General features: G+C 42.8%; 1 protein-coding gene across 1 annotated transcript in view; it reads left to right on the top strand.

Annotated features, from left to right (window-relative positions):
* The window catches only part of WNK2 (WNK lysine deficient protein kinase 2), a 581,173-nt gene that overhangs the window by 224,261 nt on the left and 333,868 nt on the right, over positions 1-23,044 (top strand). Inside the window, exons 6-7 of the mRNA XM_078661612.1 lie at positions 13,451-13,539; positions 14,390-14,609. Coding sequence (XP_078517738.1) covers positions 13,451-13,539; positions 14,390-14,609 — 309 coding nt within the window. The remainder of the gene's footprint in view (positions 1-13,450; positions 13,540-14,389; positions 14,610-23,044) is intronic.

Below are 23,044 nucleotides of genomic sequence, written 5' to 3' on the forward strand. Positions count from 1 at the left end.
ACGTCCACCAATTTAATACATTGTAATTGCATTTATATAGCGCTCACTAACCCTGACAAGGTATCAAAGCGCTTTTCAATGAGTAGCATATTACTCCAGAGCCCCAAAAAGGATTAGTGGTGAATTAGTATAGGAAAATGTGAAATGAATTTGAGCAGTGGACTATATTGAGTAACAATTTGCTAAATGATTGTACTTAGTTTAGTCTTCATAGCTTACCTTTAGCCACCCTCACTCAAAAATTGTTCTTGCAGCAAAATATTTCCATGTCTTGCTATTATTATTGCCATACGACTGGTGAGAAACAGTCACTTTTCCTACGACTTTGCCAATCCTATCCGCTACTAATGAAAAAACATCGATTTTAACAGCGTTCAGATTCTTGAGACTTCATACTAATCTGGTAGCTTTTTAGTATCTGCATGTCGGATCCCTCGGTCAGACTGGTATAATAATAACGAATCCTGTGAAAGGTCTAGGTTTTTATCCTGTACTTTGTATATTATCTGCACGTCTGATACCTCGGGCAGACTGAGATTCGGGGTTACGTTTTCTGTCTTATTGTCCGGTTTGGTTTGTGATTGTTGGGCTTTTACGACTTGAGCAAAACCAAAGGAAATGATGGACGGAGCGTTGACAATACAAGCACTCACCCCCAGTCAACTGATCTGGGTTTAATCCATCACCATTCTTTAGCCCACTCTGCCACCCCAGTTCAGACATGGCCATATGCAAATCAGTCTGACCCTGTGCCTCATGGGAACAGTCCAGCCCAAACTGCCAAGCCATGCCTTCCCTGGACCGGAAACAAGCTTCCCAGGACCGGTTTCTGGCATTGCAGCCGTCTTCACGACTTGAACCCTGAGATACCTCTCACTGGGTTTTCAGTAGAGGGGTGAGCGTGGCCTTTGTATTGTATACCGAATCCTATTTACTTTGTGTGTATAATCTGAATTATCTTTTTTTAACTTAAAAATGTTGATTAATTATATCATTGTGTACTAATTGAAAGGCCTAGCTTTTTATCCTGTACTTTGTGTAATAAATATTTTATGGGCGATTAGTTGATTTTCATATATTGGATGGCTTTATACAGTGCAATGTCCACCTGAAGGTACCTTGGTGCTCCTGTACATTCCTTTTAAAACTACTTTTTCAGGGATTTTTCAAATGAAAGTAATGAGGGATTATGTCAGAGTACAAAGGGCAAAGAGTACCAGCATTTCTCGTCCACCACTGAGGCAGGCTTTAGCGCTGGTGGCACCCAATGTGACCATTTTTGGCGCCCCCACAGATTACCTCCTCCCCAATTCCTTCACTACTTCCGGGCAAAAGTGCCTCTCATCTCTCTCCATAACCCCTCTCTCACATACATTGCATTTGTTGTAAAGCACGCGACAGGCTATACTGATAACAATGTATATCTACCCAAACAAACCCTTTTCAGCAACAGTACCAATAGATCATGAAAACCTGGGGGAAAACACATGACATCCTAACCTATTTTATTCAGTTTGCAGGCAGCTCTTTGACAGTTCGCTACAGTCACTGTCCTGTATTATGGATGTATCTTATGAACTGTGGTAACAAAAGGATCTCTGTGACAAAAGCAGGAATCCACTCAGCTATCCACCTAACATAAAGATCTTTGATCTTGGCATAACACGCTCTTTGCAGCAGGCATATTAACACTTTGCGCTAGTTTATGGCGCGTCAAAACTGACACTAGACAAAACTTGGATTTCTCTCTTTAGCAGAAACATTTAATCACAAGTTATCTTGATGTTTTATTGCTACCTGAAAGCTGAATGCACAAGGAACTCTACTGCAGAAATTTGTAAATAGCTAATTCTTACTGAACACCGCGCCCCGCTGAGGTCGTGCCACCCACTTCACAGGACAGTGCCTAGTGCGGCTGCACCAGTCGCACCCCCCTAACACTGGCCCTGAGCATAGCCCCTCCGTGTTCTGCATCAGAATCGTGGTAAAATCACCAGATAGGTGAATTTAGATCTTAAAATTCTGTGCCGGCACATATTACACAAATATTCTGACCAGAGGAGATTTATGGGTACTGCTTTGCAAAACAAACATGGCCTTTGCCAAATCCTTGGTCCGCATGCCTCATGGGCATACATTTAGTATTCTATCAACGAAGCTCCTGTTGGGTCCATCATCTGAATACTTCCACCAATAGAATCCACGTGGATTAGGGGCTGTCGGAAAACTGAAATTACACCCCTGCCATATATATAGGGTTGATGGTACAATGTCTTTTTTTCTGACCATCACCGCCAGGATAAAGAAAATTACCCCTCCTCCACCCCACACCGCAATCCTATGGAGAAAACTCCCTGGCATGGGGATCATTCGTTTTTGTTTTTCGGAAACAAGCTCCTGCTTTGGGAGTTTTTCTGAAAAACAAAAAATATTAAGCTTGGTGGACGGCTGTCAAAACAAGTGGCAATCTTCTATCAAACTTTCGAACATTTAAAGGAATGCTGTGGCTGTATTCCTTTGAATGTTCAGAGATGACTCCAGTCCTGGGCCAGCGGGCATCACTAAATTTGACAGACTGCAGTCCATTGAAACTGCAGTCCATCATGATAGCAGTGGTAACAGACTGAGTACCATCCGTCAAACTCATAATCAACCCCATAGTGATTTAAAAATGACTCATTGCTTTACAGGTAGCCAGTGAAGGTCACAGAGAGCAGGTGTTACTGAGTTAAAGTGCCAAAGATTGCACATTAGTATGGCAGCACAGTTTAAGCCCAACTGCAGCTTCCTAATGACTTTCTCTGGCAGATCTAAAAATAAAAAAAGGCCTTGACAATCTGTTTTTGTAAAGAACAGAATGTTTCTCATCTTGTTCACCTCAAAAAGCACATTTTAATCAGTTTTAATATGATCCCTCCTATCTAGCTGCACATAACATTTTACATCCATGATTTGCACACCTTCTGATTTCTCACAGAGACCGGCAGTACAAAATTGGGGGAAGGGTGTTCAAATTAATGGGTATTAGCATTACCGCCTCTATTAACCTTCAGCTGTTTGCATCTCATCCGTTTTCGATCAGATTGAGGTATCAAAATAAATCATTAGCACTGTGCATTTCATCTAATTTAGATGTGATTTAACATCAACATACACGTAACATTCCAGTTTAAATGATTTTATTATGTATGTCAATGGGGGGCGGGGGGTGTACATGTTGAAAAACAGAAGTGACCAGACTGAACTGTTTGGTACCACACACGTGATTACTTCAGCGTCAGACACACACAACACTATTTGGACCTAAAGGTTTCTACTCATGTTACGTTATTGAACATCTATAACATTCATAACGCGCACAGATACTCAGTGTCCCGGCGGGAAACTATGTAGCCAACTTAGCGCCATGTGTTGTATTCCCACCTCTCCAAGCTGTTTCGGTAATATAGGACAATACCAGTATAAAAAACAGTTGATAAGTCCAGTAGCACCAGCACTGCTGGAACACCTTTATCGCAATGCCATAGGATGTTACCACCATCTTGGCACTGCAGCCATGTCTGAAAACAGCTTGCAATGGATGTAACATGGTATCTGTTTGGACATGGGCAGAAAGTTGATTACAAAAGAGCACACATTACGTTTCGCCAAGAACAGCAATTGAGACACTGGTCTACAATTCTCTAATCTGGATATATCCACAGTAGTTTTTTAAAACTGTTTTTTAAGTATGATCAGAGCTGATTTTATGCTGTCTGGTACAATACTCTGTGATGGTGAGGCATCAATTTTATGTGGATTTGAGAACATGACCTCTTTAAATTTTTTGGGTGGCAGTCGGTGTGCTCTGGAACCAGAAACGTTTCACCTTTTTAACCAAATAAATCCAGTCCATATCAGATAAAATCGAAAATGTTGTCATCTCTGGAAGAAGGATTAGAGTTGGTAATTGAGTTTCCTGTACTGAATGATGCATTTTTACAAATCGAGTCCAAGAACTCTGCAAAGTTGATGCAGCTGGCTTTAGACTATTTTATTACAGAACTTCTAGGAATATTATAGAAGTTCTAATACTCTAACAAATAACCCCAGAAATTACCATCATGGCATTAGGCGCCCACAAAAATCCTACTAGGAAATCAGTCTTTAGCAGTTACTATGGATACTAAAATCATATTTCAAGTCTAGCCAGTTTTGTTTTGCAGTTTGAGTATTCTCTAAGTCATAACCTTCCAAGGTGGTGTACAAATTCTCTTGCTTTCCATAAGTCTTCTTAGAACCATTGTTGATAAATTACCCTTTCTGCTGTGACACCCAAAACCTTTGCCATCTTTCTCCTACCTTTTGCCGAATTCATTTTGGTTGGCCTTAGGACTCTGAGCACTTTACCACTGCTAACCAGTGCTAAGTGCAAGTGCTCCTCCCCTAAAACATGGTAACATTGGCTCATACCCAATTGGTATATTCAATTTACTTCTACATCTCTAGTAAAGTGCACTACATGTTGCTAGGGCCTGCGATTTAAATGCTACGAGTGGGCTTGCAGAAATGAATGTGCCACCATCTTAACTAGCCCTGCAAACATGTCTCAGGCCTGATTTTTCACTCTTCCCCATTTGGTGGTATTTTCTTTTCAATCAATCAGTAGATTTGTATAGTGCTACTTTGTTACTCATGGGGTACCAAAGCGCAGGGACAGAGGTCAGTGTGAGCCGCATGCAATGCATCAAACATGCCATTACCAGAGCACATGTAAACTGTGGCAGTCAGTTTAAACGTTCTAGGTTGTTTGAGTAGATTTATTCAGACCGCTGCTTTGATTTTTAATTGGCATTTGGGTTTGAGTAGAAACAGATACCGAAGTGTCCGACTTGTTGGAAACACTGGGATGGCTTAGGTTAGGAGTTCAACTGAAATAAGGCTGTTCTGACCCCACACCTTCTGTAATTATAATTCTGACCTCAATCCATTCAAGCAGAGGTAGCTACCTTTCATGTGGAGGAAACAGTAGTGAGAAACTCTGCAATGCTAGTATGCTAATTAAGTTGGTCTCTACCTAGATGTTTATATGGTTATCCTCTGCAAACGGCAAGAAAAGATGCCTCATGGTAGTGTAGTACTTGAGATAAAGCCCACTTATGGATTCTAAAGGGATAGGGGTTAGAGTGAGCACTGCTTCAGGACACATTGCACTTTACAGTGCAAGAGCTGTTAGACTTGGCCCTCTCTGCAGGGCCACACAAATATTTTGTCTGCACCTCTTCTTTTCCTGACTCTGTTTTTATTAGCATTAGTACTCTGTGCATTTTACCTCTGTGAACCAGTACTAAAGTGCTTGTGCTCTCCCCTTTCAACATGGTAAAAGTGTCCTACATGCAATTGGCACATTTTAATTTACCTAGAAGTTCCTAACAAAAGGGGTACAACGCATATCTAGGGCCTGTACATTAAATGCTACTAGTGGGCCTGCAGCTTTTATTGTGCCACCCACTTAAGTAACTTTTTAAAGCATTGCAGCCTCTTTGCAGTTTTAAACTGCCGTTTAGACCTGGCAAAATAAGCCTTTTGCCATCTCTAAACCTTCCTAAACCTGTGTATAAATCAATACTAGGGCTTGAAGGTGCTTATAGGGCAGGGTTCATTGTATTCAAATAGTTGGACAAGCACTTTTAAGTTCCACATGTCCTGTTGGTAAAATAAACCCTAAATGTTGTGTTTCACTACTGTGAGGCTTGCCTTTCCGATAGGCTAATATTGTGTGCTAACTTTTGTTGGATAACAGGTAGGAATGTCACATTTGGAATCTAAGGAATTGTGATTTAAAACCCTCTTTAATGGTAAAGTCATTTTTAAGTCACAATTCTGAAAAAAAACCTTTTAGAAATTCAACATTTTATGGTTCTAACCTTTTGGTGCCATCAGCCTGTGTCCTGGGGTCACATGACAAGGTGTAGTTAGCCTTTTGTGTATTCCACTCAGACAATATCACAAAGGGAGGCTGATGTTGACACGATGGGCCATCCTGACCTGGTGCGAGGGGTGGAGCGGTCACCTACCACATTTCAAATCAGCTGCATCAACACACACACACACCAACACACACCCACTCACTCTTCCCCCACCCCCTCCCCCTTTTGGTGACTCTAGACATTCGGGGACCATGGCAGGGAGGAAGTCCATTCCAGAACCAGATGTGGGGGGGAAGGGGTGGAAGTCTATAATTTTTCCCACTTTAAAGCTGGCACCACGTATCAATATTGAAATCTCAGACCAGCTCTTTGGGACTGCTTTACTGCCAGAGGACTGCCCTGCTGTCTGAGAAGAAAGACTGGACCTGCACCCTTCATGGCAGGCTCAAGTGAATGCAATGATCAGCTGCCTGACCTCCTGTTCAGAGCTAGAGACATAACTAGCTCCAGAGGGCTCTCTGCAACTGCTCAGCTGACTTGCTGCACTGACCCTGCCTAGACCCATAACTGGACATGCCTGAGCCCTGTTCACCTTAGTTCCTGATTCCCAAGAGGTGCCTCCTAGGTCCTGGATCTTTGATGTGGCATCAGTTGAGATTCTCCTTGAAGAAAAGTTTTTGCCACTTCGCAACCAAGGACAGGCCTGTTCATGCCAAGATATTTCTGCTCGCCAACACAAAGCTTTGGTGAACCTGACTCTTTGCACTACAGCAGCGTCATTTACATGAGATATACACTTGGCATTACAGCATTAACAGTCCATAGTGGCCACCAACGTGGGGCTCCAGCTTTCACGGTCTGCAAAGCCTGACAGGATCTTCACACTATGACAGCGACCGTCCGCAACGCCTGGTATGCTCTTTGCGCTGCAGCGGTGACCATTCACAGCTCTCGCAGCTTTCTCCACTTCTGACTTTGAGAAGGTAACTTATTCAGCAGGGCAAGCCTGGCCTCTGTATCCGACCCACGCTCCATTGTGGTCAGCCTGAACTTGTCACTTTCATCTGGTCTAGATTTGGTGACCACAGGTGGCTCTTTGTGCTGCTTTTAAGAGATATACTTACTAAATCTTTAAAATTACATATCTCCTGTTCTAGTGATTGGATTTTTGTCGCTTTGGTGTCAAATAGTTATTTCAATTGTACTCTATTTGTCTAAAGTAGAGTTAGAATTTTCTTGTGCTCTATTTTCCCTTTATTGCTGTTTGTGTGCCACATACATATTTTACACATTGCTTCTAAGTTAGGCCTGCCTGCTTTTGTGATGAACTACTAGAAGGTTCAGCACAAGTTAATCTGATGCCTTATTGTGGTTACCCTGGGCAGGATGGTACCTGTACATTTTAACTCAAGTTGAAAACAATGGAAGAAATCCATTTGAGGACAAACCCTGATAACCCTGGCATACATTTTGAGCTTGTTAAAAAAGTGGTGCTGTGGACCCTGTCATAGGCAGCAGAAAGGTTAATGATGATCAGAGCCGCTTGCTGATATTTATCTAAGGTAACCAGGAATTCTGGCCAGTACTTATTCTGTCCTGAGGTGATCTGAAATCAGGCTGTCAATCATTTCTCAGATGATCGTGTTCTATGTACTCTTGTCGCTGGCTGGTGGCTCAACTTTCTACTATTTTGCTTGTAGTGGAGAGTTTTGACATTGGCTCATAATTAAACAGCACCCGCAGCCCTGCTGCTGGTTTCTTGTACTGGGATGCTGGGCTGGGAGATGTTATTTTTGTGTGTTTCAAGGAGTCAGAAAAAGAATCACATAAGGGAAGTGTTTATTATGTGTGTAACAGCCTCAGAAATGGACGGGAGAGCTATCTTCATAAATTCAGCTTGGCAGTGCTCCTCTTGTATGTTGGAGGTTTGTTTACTATGTGTAACTTCTTCTGAAATGGAATTGAAAGAGGAGAAAGATTATAGTGATGCATAGTACCTAATTGTAAAGATGATTGTGCTGCTGGTGACCGATTTGCACTCATTCAAGATCTAATTCTACGAACAAGGGTACGTGCTTGTGATATTGCTGACTTGAAGATCTTCTGCGGGGGGCACGATTTATGTGTCGGTACCACGTTAAAACTGTGCATTTATTGAAGCTGGATTCTGCGGGGGGCACGACCTTGTGCTTGCACCGCACTGTGCTGTTCATATTATTCTAATTTGTGTGGGGCTCGACTGAGGTGCTCCGCGCATTGCGCTTTACTTCTTTTAATGAAACTATTTAACATTGCGGCCCCTGTGTGTGTTCTGCTGCGAGAGGGCAGGAGGCACGGGTAGCAGGCATTGTGTGCTTATGTTAACATTTTATATACTCACATCGCATTTTTAAAATTTAGAAGAACAGTCACTGTTGTACTTGCTCTTCCCCCTCCCCGTTCCTCCCCAAGCCGCGCTCGTGGGTGGAGGGAGGTCTCTCTTTCCCTTTTCACTTCCGGCGGAAGCGGGGGTGAGCAGTCTAGTCAGCACACCGCCGCCTCCCTATTTAATCGATGTGCTGGCCGACACGCAGCGGACGAGCGCAGCGGGCGCGACGATGGTGCGCCGGAGTCGCGCCAGATTCCGGCCCGTCTGCGCTCATCCGCGACTGGACGCGGCCAGGGGCCACATCCTTTGTTAGTAAGAACTCAGCTTCTATTATAACATACTCTAAAGATATACTTATGGCCCTTAAGCTTCCCCAATGCCCGCACGCTATCCCCATGGATGCTCAATTATCCCCCAGCTCCTGCCCTGGCTGCTCCTTCAGCCTTTCAGCACTACCCTCCCTGTTGGCCATCTCGTCTTCCACTTTTTCTTGCAAAAACAATCAGGAACACCCTCCTAATACAATGAATTTTATTAACTTAAACTGCAGATCTCTTCCTAAACACTGCAGAAATATTTTTGATCTCCTGGTCTCGTTTCAACCGGACGCTTTGTTTCTGACGGAAACGTGGCTAAATGACCATTCGGGTCCTGACATTGCCGCATCTCTTCCAGACAGCTATACCTATGTGTCCAGGAACAGAGTAAAAAAGGAGGGTGGAGGGATTGCGGTCGTTTTTAAAAAATTCTATTCATATAAATGGGAGGGCTTAGACATTCCCAACTGTGAAGCTGGGTTGTTTAAAATATCCCTATCTGCCAACTTCACGCTGTCTGGTGTCCTCATTTATCGCCCCCCGGGCCCATCTGGTTCATGGGCGTCTTCACTTGCTGAACATATAGCTCCACTATTACTGAACTCGGCAAACTTTGTACTCGACGGAGATTTCAACATTCACTTTAATGACAAAGCTTGTCCCAGTAGCTCTATTCTGTTAGCTGACCTAGCTGCCCTCAACATTAGCCTGCATAACACCGGTCCTACTCACAAAGCAGGCAATCTACTTGATCCGGTGCTATCCAATCTTGCGGCGGTTGAGTGCAAGCCAGCTCTACCGGTTCCTTGGTCTGACCACTTTCTTGTGGAGTTCTCCATCATTATTGAACCAGGTCCAACTCCTCCAGCTACACCTAGATTGACTAGAAACTGGAAAAACTTGGATACGAAAAAACTTAATGCTGCCCTCTTGGTCTCGACACCACTTAGTGAGGTTAGTTGTCTTGAGCAGTTGGACATCATTAATAACTGGCTTACCACTGCTGCTAACTCCTGCCTCCCTCTTCGCAAACAGAAATTTAATTTACATCACCCCCCAGCTCCCTGGTTTAATGACCAGCTAAAAATAGCTAAATCTGGCTGCAAACATCTTGAGCGGAAGTGGCGCTCCAATTATGACCCCCACGCCAAACTAGAATATAAAGCTGCGTTATCCAGCTATCACGCCCTCTGTAAAAATGCTAGAATGGAATATGTGAATCTCTCTATTCTCAATGCTCAGAACCGCCCCAAAGCTCTGTTTAAGGTGGTTCAAGAACTCTCGGGCGTCACTAAGCAACCCAAGGCACCCTGCTTAGATGAGACGCAATGTGATGCCTTAGCCGATTTCTTTATCTCAAAAATTGAAAACATTTACTCTGACTTTGGCTGCATTATCCCAGCTGTTTCTACTACTTTCCCTCCCTCGTCTAATTCCCAATCCCCGGAACCAGATTTTTGCATATCAGAATCCAGAATTGCTGCTTGGACTCCCTTGACTCTACTTACTTTACGCATTATTATTAGTACCATTAAATCTGGTTCCCCTCTAGATCCTATCCCCCTCAAATTTTGTTCACCCTTGATTCCCCTTCACTCAATCTCATTCTGGAGTTGCTTAATACCTCACTTAGGGAGGCTAAGGTTCCCCAATCATGGAAACATGCGATGGTTGTACCACTGCTAAAAAAAGTTCATGCTGATCCGAACAACCTGGCTAACTTTCGTCCCATCTCCCTTCTTTCAGTTTTCTCAAAAATCTTGGAGAAGCACATTAATCAACAACTTACTAAATATATCGAAGCCCATACTATTTTACATCCTTCTCAGTCGGGTTTTCGTTCAGGCTTCTCCACTGAATCTACTCTATTGGGAGTCTCGGAAACTATTAGGCATCTGGTGGATAGAGGGGAAACCGTGGCACTTATCTTGCTGGACTGAAGTGCCGCATTTGACACGGTTTCCCACTCTATCCTCATTAACACCCTCAGATCTATTGGCATTTCCCATCGTGCCTTAGAATGGCTTACTAGTTTCCTGAGCAATAGGACGTTCCAAGTTTTCTCAGCCTCATCAGCATCCAAAAGCCATACATCAGCATACGCGGTTCCGCAGGGTTCCATCTTGAGCCCCCTTCTCTTCAATCTTTACATGAGACCTTTGGCTACGATTGAGGAGCAAGCGGGGCTCTCCATCTACTCGTATGCTGATGATACTCAGTTAATCTTTTCATTATCCACCAGCCACACATCCCTCCCTTCTTCCCTACGTCTCGGGCTTAGTAAAATCTCTGCTTGGATGTTTGAGAATAAATTAAAACTGAATGGAGGGAAAACTGAGCTTCTGCTGTTTGGAACTAATTGTGATCTATGGGGGCCCTCTCACTGGCCTGACCAAATGGGCACCCCTCCCTTGCCCTCCAGAATTGCTCGAAATTTGGGCATCATTTTTGACGACCAATTATCAATGAGGGACCATGTTGTGAAAGTCTGCGCCACGTGTACGGTCATTCTCAAGTGGTTAAAAAAACATCATCTGGATGCTCCCTCCTGACACCCAGAAAACCGTAGTCCAGGCACTAATCACCTCCCGCCTGGACTATGGGAATGTTCTCTTTTTAGGTGCCGGCAAGGAGATTGTCCGGAAATTGCAGACTGTTCAAAACATGGCAGCTCGCCTTCTTGGCAAACTCCCTAACAGGTCTTCCATTTCCCCTTTTCTACGTAGCCTTCACTGGCTCAGTATTGAGAGCCGGGTTAAGTTTAAGGCTCTGTGTTTTATACACAGAATCATTGCAGGCAACGCCCCACAATACCTTAATTCTTTCATTCTTTCTTATGCTCCTTCCCGTACTCTTAGATCATCCTCCCAATTCAAGCTTCAAATTCCAAGGATCAAGAGAGCAAGAATGGGAGGTCGTTCCTTTTCCTTCTTGGGTCCATCCCTGTGGAACTCCCTTCCTCTCGGTCTTCGGACTGAGCCCAACTATCTGAAGTTCCGCAGGGATCTAAAGACATGGCTATTCAACCAGTAATCTGTTGCTATATCATACCTTTGTTTGTCAGCGCCGGGAAACCTTTGGGTAGCTGTGCGCTTAATAAAATTAATAATAATAATAATAATAATAGTCCATTGTTCCATATAGAGCATTATAAGCTAGGAGATTTGATTGCCTGGTCATTCCATCCATTACACAATAATTTAGTTTAAAAAAAACATACATAATAACAATCCTAGTAAAAACATTAAAAGTACAATCAGATTGCATTTTGTATCACAGAATAGGTTATGACTAAAACCCAATCTTCCTGTGGGCTTAATTTACGGGCACGAACTACCCAAATCCAATGTAAAAATGTGGCGACCTCAATGGCCACTGGTTCAGAACAATCAGATTTTAATATCCTTAGGGCCTCAGAGCCGGTGGAAATGCCCATCTGAAGACAGATAGGCCTTATTCATGTGTGCCTGGGAAACTTGTACTCTGGGCAACTAAACAGAATATTAGCAATAGTTTCCCTCTGAGTTAGACAAAATGGACAACTTGGGTTGTTATCTCCATGCCATTTTGCAATAAAATGATTTACAATAAGCGTTCCCACCCTAAATTGGTGGTACCGTTTCCTGTCTCCTGGAAGCATGATAAAATCCCAGTATCCTTCGTAGGCAGCCTCATGTTTAACCTCCATAACATCTCTACAGAGTGAAGAGCCTGTACAATTGCTAAACCTACTCGTAAAAACCATGGTCCAATACAGTTCTTTGTGTCTTTCTCGGCAGAAAAGAATCAGCTGTGGGGTTCTTCCACCGGGAACCCAAGCCCATAGCAGTATACATTGCCCTAACCTCACTCATCCAGAGAATTTTATGGGTGCTGTCGGCATCTCGAACTTCAAGGAACGCCCGGGCACACTGGGAAAGCTCTGGAGTAACCCACAGTCTCCTCCAATATGCAACTGGTCTATAGCGGGCTATATCCTCGAGACGATGGCATCCTAGATCGTAATAAAGGGGCAGTAAAGGCGTTGAAGATGGAAGTCCAGTTATGCCCCTCAAAAACTTATTTAGGGCATTCGTAAGTGATGATAAATTACTGTAACCCCACAGCTCCGCCCCATAAAGAACAGACGCACTAATCTTGGAGCCATACATTTTCAGTGCCGGAGCAATAGGTTGGTATGTTGAGGAGTGGAGCTCCTTTGTTAGAGCTCCTGCTGACAGTAGTCTGTAGGATCCAGCAGGCTATATTTGGTCTTAAGCAGAATGTGGAATATTTCTTCAAAAGTGCTCAGATTCATGTGGTTGGCATGGGTCATGGTGGTGCATATGTAGTAGATGAGTGTATGCCTTCTATGGAAGGTGAGATTCCTACTATGTCTAGCTTACAACATCTTTGGATCTTCCTATTCTTGGGGGAGTGGGAGCAAAATAAGTCTGTTGCTGTGACATTGGTTTTTAAATTAGTATGTGATGAGGGTTTTCGAAGTTCTTCCTCTAATCTGTTGCATAATTATGATGGCAATAGTGGGAGTAATTTAAAATCATTTTCTCCTTAGAATCACCTGACCTTGAATGGAAGGATGCTATCTGAAATTGATCTGAACTGATAGGACAATGCTGTAGGCAGTTCATGGAAGCATTTAATATGTTATTGATTGGTTTGTGTGCACCATATGAAAAAGATATTCCACTAGAAGGGGAAGTATGTGTAATCAAATATACCTTAATCATTAACTAAGAGTAAAGACTAAACGCGGGCTAGCAAATTAAATAATTTAGCATTTTTCGAATTCTGTGCATGTTTCTAATGGTAAGAACAAAATGTTGTAATTAAATGTTTGAATGATTTCTTTTTAGGGTGTCAAGCCAGCTAGCTTTGAGAAAGTGTCTGACCCTGAAATTAAAGAAATTATTGGAGAATGTATCTGCAAAACTAAGGAAGAAAGGTATTTTTACTATGCTTTCAGTTTGGTTGGATCCGAGACCAAAGCAGTCTGTAGCACATTGTGTTGCGTGAGGAGCGTAAGCTTCCTTGTATGGTAACATTTAGTCAGATTGTTTACCACTTTACTTTGATAATGAGGGTTGCATTTTGAAGTATAGACACATATGCCCAATTTTTTGCAACATGATTCACTTTATAAATCAGAAATACTATTTGATAGATATGCAACACTATTTCTATATCTAATCATATTTGAAAATTGTAAATCTAGCCATCAGGCACACATTTATTAACCTTGTAACAGGAGTGCATACTGCAATTCCATTCAATAGAACAAGCCATTTTGAAAAGTGTTAGCTTAATTGTTATCATTGCACAGATAGAACCTCTATACATGGCTTCTATACAGAAGTCCATCACATTGTAACCCTGGTTTTGCTTATACAATCAGTGGTAGGTTCCGCTCACTTCTCTGTTCTGCTAATCGACCACTGCATGTGGTTGTTTGATGGTGCAGAAAACAGAAGTGAGTCTGTCCTGGGGATATCATCATGATACCACAAGTCATCACAAGATGTTGCACAACATCCAAGTTTTAGTCTGATTTGTTGGTTCCCTCTAACTCTAAATAAACTATGATTTGGAAATAGTTTGTGAATTTTACCTATTTCTAATTGTATTAATTAACCATTCAAACTGTTAAGATACTCATCGATTGAATGAAATATGGTATTGATTTTCATTACTGCAGCGATTGAATGGTGCATGCATGCCTCGTAGATCTGTTATTCAAGCTTAGTGACTAAAAGTGAAATGTTCTATGACTAACGTTTCCTAAAAATTATTTGTAGATATGAAATTAAAGACTTATTAAGCCATGCCTTCTTCGCTGAAGATACAGGGGTACGAGTGGAACTTGCAGAAGAAGACCATGGAAGCAAATGCTCTATTGCCTTAAGACTCTGGGTGGAAGATCCGAAGAAACTGAAAGGAAAACCAAAGGATAATGGAGCAATTGAGTTTACTTTTGATCTGGAAAAGGAAACTCCTGATGATGTTGCGCAAGAAATGGTAAACAGTTTTTGAAATTTCTTGTACCGTCTCTTTTGAGTCCTCCACTGTGGGCCTGAAAAGCAAATGTAAAGACTGTTTCTTCACATAAGGCTGATTATGGCTGAAGGATTTTAGAACATTAGGTTGTGAAAACCATTGCCTTATTAAAATGTTTCTTTTTATGTGGAAAGCTGTATATATTTATTGGTCGATATGCCGGTCTCTATAAAAATAGATGCAGGTTTGAGTTGGTACTATGACTTATAAAATGGGTTAGCTAGTCTATAGCAAGCAACTATTATTGTGCTAAACAGGAAAAACATAAAAAATGTATGGGCCCCGTGCCAAACATGATTTTAAGCCCTCTGCTCGGAACAACTCTGAATGTATCTATTTTCTTCTTTTTTTTTTTTTTAATAAGATTTTATTGAAATAAAACAGAGCAAAATCAGCAGTTCAGTAGCATAATGACATACAGAGAGTAATAAGATATGCATTGCACACACAAATATAATATCTCATCTTGTGTCACGGTGTGAGGGTCCAGTTCTGTCCATGGCCATGTCAGCAGTGGGAGAGCTACAAATCTCACCCCTATAAACATTCCAATGACCCCACTTTTTGTCCCATTTTTTGGGGCAGCCTCTAAGTTTATAAACGGTCTTCTCAGCGATCATAGATCTATCCATTTCTGCCGAATGTATCTATTTTCAGCTCATTCACAACCTCGGCAAATTTGGTCAGATCATTGACAAACCTCTTTGGCCAGCCTACATCCTGGCCCAACTCTGGAACAAACAGTCTCTCTCTGGTAGGCAGCACCAGAGGAGCAGAAATACGAGCAGCCTGAACAATCCAGTTGCATGTGGTGCAGTGGACCGGTGCCTTACCTTTTGATGTTGTACATAAGGAGGGTGTTTTTTTGTTTACTGCACTCTCATCCCTGCTCTGTGAGGTACAGGGTTTCTGAGTCAGGTGGCACTAGGCTGTGATCGTCTCTTCTCCACATAGAAAGTGCAGTCTTAGAGGAAGCATATAATGCCATGCTACACTGCTCATTGACATATTGACATATGGCCGACCATTGGACCCTACCTCGGCGCCAGTGGTCTCCAGCTGGATGGCACCAGAAAAACAGAAAGACTAGTGGTCCAGCCAAGCCTTCCATCCACAATGTAGGTCTGCACCATTCGGGCATACTGTGTAATGGGATATTGTGTGTGTTGCACTGCCTGTCCTGCATGGGGCTGGTTTTCGGAGCCAGGTGGTAGCAGGCTATTATAGTGTACTGACCATGCATCACTTTATTAGATACATTCTAATGAATAAAAATGCAAATGAATGTAAACTATGCATGTTTGAAATGCAGCACAGAATATGCATATTGTCATAGAGCTTATTCAGCTAGGGTATGGTGATACTCTAGATTACCCACAGTGCCAAGTAATTTTGGAGGTGTTTAGCATTTGTGCACAATGGCTTACAATTAGAAACTAAAGAGAAATGCAATATATATTTGCAAGAGTCCTACCATTCTTCATTTCCATACACCAACCGATCAAACCATTACCCCACATGTAAGTAAGCCTGTTGCATGGGACCGGAATGGCCCAAAAATGCAACCTTGTTAACTAATGAATGTTTGGATAAATAGACTTTTGTGGTGGTGGTTTCCTGTCTTATGTAGGTCAGGTTCAGCCATCATTCAAAGAAACCTACCAATCCAAGATATTTTTGAAAACAGGTTATCTGGGGAAAAAAGTGGTGGTGTGGCTGTAGTATCTTGGTTATTATGTTTTACATGTCTTCCACTGCTCCACCAGTGAAACACTCTTGAGATGGTCACTTAGAATATTGTTGTATGAATCACACATTTGGAGAAGGGCTGAGCGCCTTGCTGGCTGCTCCTGGGGACTCTCGTGTGATTGCCTCTGCACGTTCATATTGTTACCCACATGGGTGTATAGTTTGGTTCATGTCAGTTAACTATAGTGCATTGGTTCACGTTAGACTGGGTGTGTTTCTCTCTATTCTGTTTTTCTTTTTCATTCACAACACAGTATCCCATTACTTTTCTATTTAGTTTAAAACCCAAATGTTTATAATAGTATGGAGAAGGAGTTTTATAATGTATTTCTTTTCTTCTCGGTCATATTCTTTTCTCCTGATGTGGATTGCTCTCTCGCATACTTACCTGGCCAGTTGGTGTACAGAGAGTACTCATTGATGGTTTCTTTTTCTTCTCTTTATTTATTTTTCTCATTTATTGGAAAGAAGGTTGGGACTATAACAACAAAAGATTTCTGCTGTTCCCTGGGGAGTAAGAAGGAAAGAGGGCGTAACCAAGCCCAACAAGAAGTGAGGGGAACGAAGGGGGGATACCCCTTCCGGAACTAAAACCCTCACACACCCAGCAAGCTAGGTGTCATGCTTCATCATTTGGGTTTTGCTCCTCGTCAAACTGGCGCTGCAATGTTTGACGGGCTCCCATAAAGGGGCTCTTTACCGGAGATCTTGTGTTCCTGCCAGTTGGTGCATGAGGGTTTTAGGGAAAGTGTAGACGTGTGTGTGAAAGTGGGAATTTAAAAAAAGTTAGTAAATCCACGGAAATGTTTAATGGTGTGGTTCACTACTTTATTAAAAACCGTGAGCAGAATGTGACACGCTAGTGCTATGATCCAGCGGTATCTTAATCTACCTGAAGGTCAACATGTTTCATGCTCGGAAGAGCAATTCGTCAGGACCTAAAAATCAAGGAGTGGGTGCTACACAGCAAGGGAAGGGGGAGATACTACCTTCCACTTGGTTAAATCAAGGCAGGCCAGGTGGTCCTGCAGTCTCTAAGTGGGACCTAAGAGAGGGCGACAAAAAAGGTACATCTTAATGCCCGCAGTGCATACTATAATCGGACTTGGTCACCACCGTTGGTTACTTGCTCTTTCAAAACAAAAGTGGTTTGGGGGGGGGGTGTTGGGTTGTTTCTGTATTTAATAGTATAAGTGCCTAGTAATTTGCTCTGGTCAAGATAATGCAATCGATCCAATGTAGGAGTAAATACGGGCCAGGTGTAGTGACTGAATCGGGGGTCACCAGAGGCTACAACTGTAAAAAAGATATACAAAGTATGCTGGAAATCTCACCCTACTTAGACATAGGAACGGCTTAAACGGTCATCTCCTATGTGCTTGATACCTTAAGGTTGAGGTACCTAAGTGAGGGGGAGACAGGAGTAAAGGTAGTGGTTAAAATAGGTTGTGACCGAGGACTGGTAGTTAGGTAACCAGAATGCACTTCGTCAACATGAGGTGGGGAAGCAAGCTAAAAGTCACGCATCCCCGGGGGGGCAACTCAGTCTCCCATTCAGCAACTGGAAAGACGTGTAGAGGCACCCCACGTGATCACGCAGACAGCGATACCACCCGGCCCGCTCGTGGTAATGGGGCAGTGGGGGGGCGGCAGCGCGGCCACACAAGACACGTGAAGCACAACGACCCACCCGTGGCCGTCAAGGAGTCCAGATTGCACCGGCGGCAAAAACATGTGCAAGCTAACGCAACAACTCAGCCTCAACTGTGAGTAGGCGGACTATACGAAAGTCCAACCAAGGCCTCCGTGGGGCGGAGGGAGTCAGAATCTTACCTGTCCGCAGTCCGGACTTGCCTTTAGAACCTACCCGCATGTCTGGGGAGGAAGAGAGACCGGAGTGGTGTCTCAGTGGCAGCTTCCATCTTTTGAACAATCCCGGACCAAATCTCATCGCCCCCGTCACGTGACCGGGGTGCCGTCAGGAAAAATCGTGCATGCGCGGTAACGTTCAGAAACGGCCAAGGGAGGGCACACAAATATGTTGGCCATTTTGTAATGCATTCAGGGAAACCCAAAGGCTGTGTGCCAAAATTGTCTTGGGGGTGGAGGGAAGAGAACATATGGAATCATGTTCATATACAAAGGGTTGCCAAAAAATCCAGAATTCGGAGGGTGTTCACAGCCGGGATGGACTCCGGCAGGGGAAGGAGACAAGGGAGATACTTGTCAATAACTGTAAAAATGTCAAGGCCTCAGAGACCCCTCCTGGGCTACATTAATTGTGTAGTTGACTGTGATTCTATGGGCTAGATAACCAGTGTAGATAGCAGTCAGGGAAGCTAGGACCTGTAGGGTGATAAAGGTCCTAGGCGAACCACGTCGGGACTAGGTATTTTCAAGTGGTGTGTGTTCTGGGTCAATACCTAGAGGCGCGTGGGTGAAGCAGGAACACACGAATTCATGATGGTAGTAGGGTGTCTGAGTCAAGTCATGGACAGGCAGCCCCACGGGATGGAGTCATTGAGACCAGTGCTGTCTGTGGCCAAGGGGTGGACCCACCTCTGTGGGAAATACGTTATGTTTAGCTGTTTCTTTAAGATTTTTTTTGGTTACTTTCTTTGTTTCTACTTTTGCTTTGTTTCTCTCTAGTACTCTCCTCTCTTTTTCTTCCTACTAGCTTCTCCATCTGATTATATTTTCCTCTATATTGTTTTCCTTTGGAAGAAAGGAGGCTATGTAGTATCTTGGTTATGTTTTACATATCTTCCACTGCTCCACCAGTGGAACACTCTTGAGATGATGTCACTTAGAATATTGGTGTATGAATCACACAGTTTGAGAAGGGCTGGGCACCTTACTGGCTGCTCCTGGTGGGGCTGAATACTATTGTACTACTGATCTTCCAACTAACTTGAATAAATCCTCCTGAATATCATCTACCTGCATGGAGTGATTACTACAGTGGCTTCTATGTATTCTGCCACTTTCTTATCTAGTATGCCTTTAAACCTTCAAACTATGATTCAGAAAATCTAAATTTTCACATTTGTGTGGCAATTTTGTGGAAGTTGCAGGGGAAGGCAAAATTCCTACCACCCTGCGTTTCTACACTTGTCCAATAATAATGGTATGCTGGGGATTGCTGGAAGAGTATAGCTCGCATAGATTTAGAACATTCTTACCCAGAATGCCTTGCAAACCTCTTAGTTTTGCCTAAAAAATAAATGGAAATTCCTCTCACTTTCCATAGGAGATAGATTTAATATTTTGGGGGCAATGTCTGTCAGCTTGTTAAGCATAGTTTTGACATCTCAAGTCATTCGGAGTAGGAAAAGGTGCTGGGATCCATGCAAGTCAGACCACTCTCCATTCACCAGAGTCCCTAGTTTTCACAAGGGCCAAGTGTTCAGCCCAAATACTGCAGCCATTCCCCATGGAAAGTGTGAGTAGTTTGCAGCAGAAATGAGCCCATCATCTGGAATATCTGTTGAAAAGGACCTGGTAAAACAGGACCCTGTTACCCATTCCAGGCTCATTGTAGTTTAACAGCTGCATTGTTGGTGTGCAAATACTGGCAGGAATTAAATTCTAACCTTCCACCCATTGTTTTTCCACAGCAATAACCACTACTTGGAATGAACGTGCCCTGAGGATAGGGAGCGATCACCCAATGCCAGGGAAATCTAATCCTTCTCACTGAAAACCTACTTTTCTGGGGTCCAGTAAATTTGTGGACCTGGTGGATAATGTTACACCTCACCCCCCAATCTGTCACCCCAGTGGAACAATAAACCATCAGGGTACAATACCCCAGCCTTGTTATAAACTCTGGCATTACTTCAGTAATTTCTTGGTGTCTAGTGGGCTTTCTGCCTCCCCTGGATGAGCAGATTATGGGTAGTCTCCTCACATACCTTGGTGGCAAAAAGTCAGTGTCGGGTCCTTAATGGGTTTCCTACACCATCTTGGGGTGGATAATTGTGGAAACCTACTCAGATGGCTGTGCTAATTATCAACAAGATCATGGTAGTCCCTACTAGCGGTGTAAATGTCAATAACCATGCCGTTTCTATCCCACTATCTTAAAATGTGCATGTCCGGGTATCCAAATCCGGGTTAGGTTACCGAATGCAGGGGAAAGTGCCGGGTTAGGGAAAGCCAATGCCTATCTGCACATAGCATAAGTAACGGGGATGAAGTAAGTTCTCAAAATTGTGAGTACCAATTCTAAAGTTACAAAGTTTTGGGGAAGCACAGGGCCAAAGCAAGTTGGTATCAGTCATTGTATGTTGGAAATGTCACAAATGAGTAATCCGGTATCCGTCATTACATGTCAGTAAAGTTCCAAAGTTTTGGGGAAACGCGCGGCCGAAGCAAGCTGGTGTTAGTCATTTCATGTCGGAAATTTCACAAACCGAATTGAAGCTTTAGAGGCGCATGGTGTATTCCAGTGCTACGGTGCCCACATTAGGTTAGGTGATAGTAGACATGTGGTCCAACGTAACAGTTTCAATGTGAGCTAAGGGAGTAAGAAGTTTTGTAAGTGCCTATATATCATGTCTGTAAGTCAGGGGAAAACAATTATTGGCCTCCTGAGCATATGTTGGCGCGTAAATAAATGCTGGCAGGTCCATCTTAAAAAAACTTGTAAGAGGCAGCTCCCGTAATTGACAATTGTTCTAGACTAATCTACGTCAATATTGAAATTGTGGGTGAATTGTCAAAAAAAAAAAACAATCCGGTTTAAAGCTTACCTGTAAGTATCAGTGCTTTTGTCAGTCTCTGCAGTCCCGTACAATATTAAAGTGGATTTTAGTTTGTGCAGCAATTTAATCTGTAATTTGAACTACAGTTGTAAGTAAGTGTGAGTGGGTTGGTTATCAGACCATCTAACCTTAATTGAGCTTTTCTTTAATCTCTAACTTTTGGTCCACAACTTTTGTCCCCAAAAATTCTGGTGAATTTTCTATTATTGTAATTCTACTTTTGGTCAATTAAGTTTACTTCGCAGAAACGTTTATTGCAGCAAAGTGCAATTACAGACACCTTGTGCATTTATCTTTGAATTTATTTATGAAGAATGCAGGTATAAAAATGAACTCTGAGAGGTTTAACTATTGCCAGTGTTTAACATTAATTGCACATCCACAATAATAAGCCACAAATTAATCTTTAAATTTTTCTTTGCTACAAACCTTCAAAACCACTTGTTTAGCATGGGAAATTTCCTTATCTTCCTTTATGTTGATATTCTTCTTAAATACCACTCCTTTACGCTGGAATACATTTTTGGTATTTAAAATGTCACAAAGTGATCTTTTCTCAGGATACCACAACCCTTTAGTTTTTGAAATATATGCCAGCAAAACCCCCTGTAACACAACATGGTTCCATAAGTTTGTTTCTTATCTCTTTAGCCTTGAAAAAGCCACAGGTTTGCATGCCTCTAGGGCAAAAGACAAGTCGGTTACAACAGTTACAACAATGTTACTTTGGCTACAATTTGTTACAACAATGTGATCTTGGAATAATAATAAAAATACATATTGAGGACCATATGCTGTATGATTGGCTTTACACCTAACTAATATACTCCATACTAAATTTCACCCTGAGAATTTTGCGAAGTTCTGAATGATAACAAAAGGATTTTGGAGGATACACTCATTTTCTCTGACTTAAAAAAGCAAGCATACGAAACAGGCATTGACTGGCAGACCTTGAGTGTGTTGGGCCTTTGGAATTGTTCATACTGCAGAGTAGAGTATTGTAGAGTGCAGTGGTGTGGAGAAGAGTGGCATAGGGTGCATTGGTATTGATTTCAATGGTGTGGAGTGTCGTAGAATATAGTGGTGTCCAGTGCAGTGATGCATACTAGATTGGCATAGAGTGCAGCAGCGTAAAGTGTATTGATTTTGATTAAAGTGGTGTAGAGAGCATTGGTGTAGAGTGCAGTGGCCTAGAGTGCAGCAGTGTAGAATAGAGTGGCATAGAGTGGAGTAGCGCAGAGTAGAATATTGGTGTGGGCTGCAGTTGCATAGAGTAGATTGTTTCGAAGTAGAGTGAAGTGGCTTAGAGTGCAGTGGTATAGAGTCGTAGAGTGCCATGGTGCAGAGTAGAGAAGACTGGACTAGAGTGGATTGGCATAGAGTACAGTGGCATAGAGTGAAACAATGTACAGTAGCGTAGAGTGCAGTGGCTTAGAGTGCAGTGGTACAGAGTGGTGCAGAGCAGTGATGTAGAGTACCGTGGTGCAGAGTAGAATAGAATGGCATAGAGTGCAATGACATAGAGCGCAATGATGTAGAGTATAGTGGCTTAAAGTGCAGTCATGAAAAGTAGTATAGGTGTTGAGTAAAGCAGTGAGGGTGAATCGGCATAGACTGCAGTGGTTTAGAGAAAGATAGCTTAGAGTGGCGCAGCATGTACTGCAGTGGCATAGAGTGGAGTGGTGCAGAGTGTCATACAGTGCAGCGGCATAGAGTGGAGTAGAGTAGTGGCCTAGAGTGACATAGAGAACAGTGGTCCAACGTTGATTTCAGTGGCTTAGATAGGAGTGGCGCAGAGTGGCATAAAGTGCAGTTGATTAGAGTGCCGTGGCACAGAGTAGATTGTTTCAGAGTAGAGTAAAGTGGCATAGAGTGGAG

Source organism: Lissotriton helveticus, chromosome 9 (assembly GCF_964261635.1).
Source record: "Lissotriton helveticus chromosome 9, aLisHel1.1, whole genome shotgun sequence".
Classification (NCBI taxonomy): Eukaryota; Metazoa; Chordata; class Amphibia; order Caudata; family Salamandridae; genus Lissotriton; species Lissotriton helveticus.